The sequence below is a fragment of the Sebastes fasciatus genome, chromosome 2, assembly GCF_043250625.1.
Source record: "Sebastes fasciatus isolate fSebFas1 chromosome 2, fSebFas1.pri, whole genome shotgun sequence".
NCBI classification, from domain to species: Eukaryota; Metazoa; Chordata; class Actinopteri; order Perciformes; family Sebastidae; genus Sebastes; species Sebastes fasciatus.
In genome coordinates, this window is record NC_133796.1 from 610,512 (window position 1) to 618,011 (window position 7,500).

General features: G+C 48.2%; 1 protein-coding gene across 16 annotated transcripts in view; it reads left to right on the forward strand.

The window, feature by feature from the left end:
• kifc3 (kinesin family member C3) overlaps positions 1 to 7,500 on the forward strand; it is a 57,498-nt gene that overhangs the window by 21,587 nt on the left and 28,411 nt on the right. For 11 of the 16 annotated variants that reach the window (XR_012596801.1, XR_012596802.1, XR_012596803.1 and 8 more), the window contains 5 exons: positions 529 to 649; positions 3,867 to 4,009; positions 4,896 to 5,019; positions 5,504 to 5,592; positions 5,872 to 5,937. Coding sequence is in view for 9 of the 16 variants with exons in the window: in XM_074656728.1 (XP_074512829.1) it covers positions 529 to 649; positions 3,867 to 4,009; positions 4,896 to 5,019; positions 5,504 to 5,592; positions 5,872 to 5,937 (543 nt within the window). In the remaining 7 variants the exon portion in view is untranslated. Of the gene's footprint in view, positions 1 to 528; positions 650 to 900; positions 1,033 to 3,866; positions 4,010 to 4,895; positions 5,020 to 5,503; positions 5,593 to 5,871; positions 5,938 to 7,500 lie in introns of those variants that run through there. The other 5 variants (XR_012596800.1, XM_074656778.1, XM_074656768.1 and 2 more) reach the window with 2 other exon arrangements.

Consider the following 7,500-nt stretch of genomic DNA (forward strand, 5'->3'; position numbering starts at 1 on the left):
GAACTTTACTTTTTTGACTGGACTCTGCCTTTTCCTGTGTGTTTTATTGTGAAAAGCTCAGGTGTGATGCTGCTGTGTCTTCCTGTGTGTTTTATTGTGAAAAGCTCCGGTGTGATGAGGCTTTGTCTTCCTGTGTGTTTTATTGTGAAAAGCTGTGGTGTGATGCTGCTGTGTCTTCCTGTGTGTTTTATTGTGAAAAGCTGTGGTGTGATGAGGCTTTGTCTTCCTGTGTGTTTTATTGTGAAAAGCTGTGGTGTGATGCTGCTGTGTCTTCCTGTGTGTTTTATTGTGAAAAGCTGTGGTGTGATGCTGCTGTGTCTTCCTGTGTGTTTTATTGTGAAAAGCTGTGGTGTGATGCTGCTGTGTCTTCCTGTGTGTTTTATTGTGAAAAGCTGTGGTGTGATGCTGCTGTGTCTTCCTTTGTGTTTTATTGTGAAAAGCTGTGGTGTGATGCTGCTGTGTCTTCCTGTGTGTTTTATTGTGAAAAGCTGTGGTGTGATGCTGCTGTGTCTTCCTGTGTGTCTGCAGCCGGTCCAGCGGTCCAGCGCTCTGCTCAGCCCGGCGGTCATGTTCAGCACAAGAAAGACCTGGGACCTCGGCCACGCCCCCCACCTGCAGGAGCTCTGGAAGAACGACCTCTCATTGGACGGTGAGTCAGAGCAGAGAGACCTCTCATTGGACGCTGAGTCAGAGCAGAGAGACCTCTGATTGGACGCTGAGTCAGAGCAGAGAGACCTCTGATTGGACGCTGAGTCAGGGTGTGTGGTGGAGGAGGAGGGACCTTTAAACAGGAGAAGAAAAGAAACACCTGCGTGGCTGCATTCCTGGTATGACAGCAGTGTGTGTGTGTGTGTGTGTGTGTGTGTGTGTGTGTGTGTGTGTGTGTGTGTGTGTGTGTGTGTGTGTGTGTGTGTGCGTGCATGCAGTGTGTGTGCGTGCGTGCGGTGTGTGTCCAGGTGAGTCATACCTGTAGGTAATGAATGGATCTGGAGCGTGAGAGGCAGCAGAGGAAACCTGAGTGTGTGACACCTGGTGAGCAGATCCTATCCTTTATTATTGATTGATGTATTGATGTATTGATCAGTGTGTGTCTGTCAGCTGATCGGGTTACCGGCGGCGTCCCCGGAGACGACCGACCGGCCGGCTCAACAACAACCAGAGCTCTCTGGTAGCTTCACTCTGTGGAGCCGGTTCTGTTGGTCATGTTGTTTTTCTGCTTTCATTCTGTGTGTTCTACCTGCAGCAGCTCTACTCTATAGATAGATCTATATATCTATATATCTACTGTATATATCTCTCTCTATATATATATCAGTAATGAAACAGTTAATATGGTTCTAGTAATAATCAGATTAGTTCACTGAGGGATTATGATTATGGGTTAAAGTCTGAAGATCTCAGGAAACTTTTTAAATAGTTTTGCTGTTTTGGACAAAACATTTACTTTAAATTCAAAACTGTAATAGAGAAAACCATGAACCAGTACCAGCACCAGCAGCAACACCACCACCAGTACCAGCACCAACACCAGCAGCAACACCAGCACCACCACCAGCACCAATACCAACACCAACACCAATACCAACACCAGCACCAACACCAACACCAATACCAACACCAACACCAACACCAGCACCAGCACCAACACCAACACCAACACCAATACCAACACCAACACCAACACCAATACCAACACCAACCCCACCAGCAGCACCAATACCAACACCAACCCCACCAGCAGCACCAATACCAACACCAGCAGCAGCACCAACACCAACACCAACACCAATACCAGCACCAACACCAATACCAACACCAACACCAATACCAACACCAACACCAATACCAACACCAGCAGCAACACCACCACCAGCACCAACACCAGCACCAGCACCAATACCAACACCAACACCAATACAAACACCAACCCCACCAGTAGCACCAATACCAACACCAACCCCACCAGCAGCATCAATACCAACACCAGCAGCAGCACCAACACCAGCACCAACACCAATACCAACACCAGCACCAACACCAGCACCAACACCAATACCAGCACCAACACCAATACCAACACCAGCACCAACACCAACACCAACACCAATACCAACACCAACACCAATACCAACACCAACACCAGCTCCAACACCAGCAGCAACACCACACCACCAGCACCAACACCAGCACCAACACCAACACAAACACCAATACCAGCACCAACACCAACACCAACCCCACCAGCATCACCAATACCAACAGCAGCACCAACACCAGCACCAACACCAATACCAACACCAATACCAACACCAGCACCAACACCAATACCAACACCAACACCAATACCAACACCAACCCCACCAGCAGCACCAATACCAACACCAACACCAGCACCAGCACCAACCCCACCAGCAGCACCAATACCAACACCAGCACCAATACCAACATCAACCCCACCAGCAGCACCAATACCAACACCAATACCAATACCAACACCAACCCCACCAGCAGCACCAATACCAACACCAGCACCAGCACCAACACCAATACCAACACCAACACCAATACTAACACCAACACCAATACCAACACCAGCAGCACCAGCACCACCAATCTAATGAGATAATACCACTGGTCTCTGTGGTATTCAGGAGGAGGGTTACAGGTCTACAGGTCTACAGGTCTACAGGGTTACAGGTCTACAGGGTTACAGGTCTACAGGTCTACAGGTTCACTCTGGAACAGAGGAGGTCTGAGAGCTGAGTCAGGACAAGAATTCAGGTTATTTCTTGTTTTGTTCAGTGACCTCACTAATCACTGGTCACTCACAAATCTGCTCACGTGTTTCATTCTGTTCATTCAGGACTCTGTTCTCTGTAACACATGAAGCTCAACAGGTCTGTGGAGCTCCGGAAGTTCATCTAGGAGAGTTCACCAGGTGGACCGCAGGAGCTGGTTTCTGGTCTTACAGCTGACGTTGCTCCGTTGGTTTCTCGTCCTACAGCTGACGTTGCTCCGCTGGTTTCTGGTCCTACAGCTGACGTTGCTCCGCTGGTTTCTGGTCCTACAGCTGACGTTGCTCCGCTGGTTTCTGGTCGTACAGCTGACGTTGCTCCGCTGTTTTCTGGTCGTACAGGTGACGTTGCTCCGCTGTTTTCTGGTCGTACAGGTGACGTTGCTCCGCTGTTTTCTGGTCGTACAGCTGACGTTGCTCCGCTGGTTTCTGGTCGTACAGGTGACGTTGCTCCGCTGGTTTCTGGTCGTACAGCTGTGTTGCTCCGCTGGTTTCTGGTCGTACAGCTGACGTTGCTCTACTGGTTTCTGGTCGTACAGCTGACGTTGCTCCGTTGGTTTCTGGTCGTACAGCTGACGTTGCTCTACTGGTTTCTGGTCGTACAGATGACGTTGCTCCACTGGTTTCTGGTCGTACAGCTGACGTTGCTCCGCTGGTTTCTGGTCGTACGGCTGCGTTGCTCCGCTGGTTTCTGGTCGTACAGCTGACGTTGCTCCGCTGGTTTCTGGTCGTACAGCTGACGTTGCTCCGCTGGTTTCTGGTCGTACAGCTGACGTTGCTCCGCTGGTTTCTGGTCGTACAGCTGACGTTGCTCCGCTGGTTTCTGGTCGTACAGCTGACGTTGCTCTACTGGCCCGCCCACAGCCAGTTGATTGACAGCTTGACCTGTCAAGGAATAGTAAAAGAATATGAAAAAATACAGGGATAAAAAGAAATAAATTATATTATATAAAACGAAAAAAGAAAAAAAATACTGATAATAACTGGTAATAATAACTGGTAATAATAACTGGTAATAACTGATAATAGAAATGTCTCACGCTGACCTTTGACCCCCCCCTTGTGTCCGTAGCGAGCTCACTGGACTTCCTGATGAGTGATGGTGACGACGACGGCTCCTTCCTGTCTCTGCCAACCGCCGCCTTCTCGCACCGCCCCTCTCTGACCGCAGAGCTGTCGGAAACCAATGCACCCAACCAGCAGCTGCTCATCCAGGTAACACACCTGCAGGCGGGACTTCTTCTTCTCTCTCAGTACTGTGACTGAGCGTCACGCCGTTCAGCTCGTTGTGCTGACCTCAGCACATTTCTCTCTCCACGTGTCTTCATATGTCTCTGTTGCTTCCTGTCTCATTGTGCTGTCCTCCATGTTTCCACGCTGTTTCCTGTCTTCAGAGGGTCACCTGGTCCTGCTGGTGGACTCCTGCCAACGTAAACACTTTACATTCTGTCTCCTCGTTCCTGCTGCTTTATTTAGTGTTCTAGTCTTTCCATCGCTGCTCTCCTCACTCACATGTTGTGTTGTCTTAGAAACAGCTCCTTAGCTCCACTGACTGAATGAATGATGTCATTCCTTCAAACAGCTCCTTAGCTCCACTGACTGAATACATGATGTCATTCTTTCAAACAGCTCCTTAGCTCCAATGACTGAATGAATGTCATTCCTTCAAACCACTCCTTAGCTCCACTGACTGAATACATGATGTCATTCTTTCAAACCGCTCCTTAGCTCCACTGACTGAATAAATGATGTCATTCCTTCAAACAGCTCCTTAGCTCCACTGACTGAATAAATTATGTCATTCCTTCAAACAGCTCCTTAGCTCCACTGACTGAATACATGATGTCATTCTTTCAAACCGCTCCTTAGCTCCACTGACTGAATACATGATGTCATTCTTTCAGACAGCTCCTTAGCTCCAATGACTGAATAAATGATGTCATTCCTTAGTTTCACTGACTGAATAAATTATGTCATTCCTTAGTTTCACTGACTGGATAAATGATGTCATTCCTTAGTTTCGCTGACTGGATAAATGATGTCATTCCTTAGTTTCACTGACTGGATAAATGATGTCATTCCTCCATGTTTCTGTGTTCAGACTCTACAGGATAAAGTCTGTGAGTTTCAGACTCGTCTTCGCTCTGAAGAAGTCACTCGCCTCGTGCTGCTCCAGCAGCTGCAGCAGCAGAACGTTCAGGCGACGCCGTCTGCTCCGCCCAACGGTGAGGACAGAGCAGATGTTACAGGTGTTACAGGTGTTACAGGTGTTACAGGTGCTCACGCTGCTCAGTCTGCTGCAGGACAGCCGGTATGATAAAAATAAAGTGTTTTTTGAACATTGAATCCTGTAAACATGTTCTAGTAGAAACTCAAAGTTCAGGTATGAACCTGATGAGATAATGAGATAATAGATCCTCCTTAAGTAAAGTTTCTATTGCTGCAGAATAAAGCCCTCAGATGGCATCATTTCCTTTCTCTGAGTGTAACGTTACCTGTCACCTGTCACCTGTCACCTGTCAGTGGCTTGTGGTTTGACCACTGAGGTGTAATGCCCTACAGGGCGTTTCCTGGCACGCTCAACGCCATTCATTAACATACTCAGGAAGGTTAGGAACGGACCACAGCGCCACTAGTGGTCAAAACCTCCACCAGTTTATTCTCTAGTTTATTATCCACAACTAATTAATCGTGTGTGTGTGTGTGCAGGTGTGAGGGCGTCGCAGACAGGTGAACAGATCTCAGATCGTCTCAGTTGTCCAGAAGAAGAGCAGCTCGTTACTCGGCTGCGCAGACAGGTACGTGTCCAGTACACACTTCACACCTGTAACAGCTGACAGACAGAGTGTTTCCTGTCTGTCTGTCTCTGGTTGGTCGGGTTCTGTTTTAACTGGAGGGTGTGTGACGACTCTCTGTGATGTGAGCTGAAGTGTCACCTGTCTGATCATCAGACTGACAGGTGTAACAGCGTCACAGGTGGAACCAGTCAGGTTGATTAATTGCTGTAATAAATGTGTCAGTGTGATGTTCAGGTTTCAGTGTTGATGTGTTATTGTTGTTGTTGTTGTTGTTGTCAGGTTGAGGAGCTGGAGGACAAGCTGTTGAATCAGACTCAGGAGGTGGAGAGACTTCGCTCTGAACTGGTGAGACGCTGCTGGACCGCATTCCTGAGGAACCCTGGGAAAAAACACACACACTCAGTGTAGCCGGGTTCAGGTGTCATAAATCAAATCAAATCAAATCAATTTATTTTTGTATAGCGTCAAATCACAACAGAAGTTATCTCAAGACGCTTTATATATAGAGCAGGTCTATGACCGTACACCATAGTTTAGAGACCCAACAGGATCCACCAAGCGCACTGAGGCCAGGAACAACTCCCCGATTACTGGGAAGAAACCTGGAGCAGAACCGGGCGCAGGGCAGGCGGCCATCTGCCGAGACCGGCTGGGGGGATAGATAGATAGATAGAGAGAGAGAGAGAGAGAGAGAGAGAGAGAGAGAGAAGCAGCCACAATAGCAGTCTAGCAGCTGTAATAGCTAATACAAGTAGGACTGATAACACAAAACCAATAGTGGTGGATGGAAAGAGTGATAATACAACTATCGGAAAGCCAGCACTGTCCAGCATCTCTCCTCAGTACGTCCATGTGTGTTGGTGTGGGACGTCCCTGCGATCGATGCCCGTGCATTGGTTCCTGCAGCATCAGCATGCTTGCTGGGAGCTCTTGATGTCTTTGGCAGTGATTGAGAAGTGTTATTCTCCAGGCTGCCACATTGTCATTAGGTGTTGGAAATCCCTCGTTAGCATTGGTAGTCCCTCGTACAGACGTAGTTAATTAGGGATGGTAGCAGTTGGTGTCAAGCAGGCACCGACGCGGCAGCAGATGCAGCCACAATACCGGAGACCACCAAGATCCAGGTGAAACCCTGCTCCAAGTGTACCCATGCTCCAGGTATAACCTCGCTCCCTGGTGTGATCCCGCTCCAGGTATAACCTCGCTCCAGGTGTGACCCCGCTCCACGGTTAGCTGCGAGACAAGGAGGCACAAGGACTCCCGGGAAGGAATGAAGTTAGTAACAACATGGACATGGGACATGAGTATATACAGAAGGAGAGGGGAGCTCAGTGTGTCATAGGAAGTTCCTTATGACAGTGTGTCATAGGAAGTCCCCCGGCAGTCTATGCCTATAGCAGCTTAAGTATAAGCGTTATCAAAGAGGAAAGTCTTTAGCCTACTCTTAAATGTAGAGACGGTGTCTGCCTCCCGGACTGAAACTGGGAGCTGGTTCCAGAGAAGAGGAGCTTGATAGCTGAAGGCTCTGGCTCCCATTCTACGTTTGGAGACTCTAGGAACCTCAAGTAACCCTGCATTCTGTGAGCGCAGTGCTCTAGTGGGGTAGTGTAATGGAAATTCTTTCAGTATTTCGAGATGAGTCCTAATGAACGATGAAATCAAGATCCCAAACAGATGAAATGTCTTTGTCGTATTTTATTCTTGCAAGAAGAGGCACTGGTTATACAGAGTCACACAAAGTCTGCAGAAGAGTGCGCCCCAGCAGATTATTACAATGTGACTATATAGAAATCTACAACAGGGAGTGTGAGAAAAGGAGTTGTTTTGCACAGATAAAGAGTTGTTTTACACAAACAGTGTCCCAGTAAAAGTCAACACTCAGTACTTTCCCACTACATGAGACGAAGA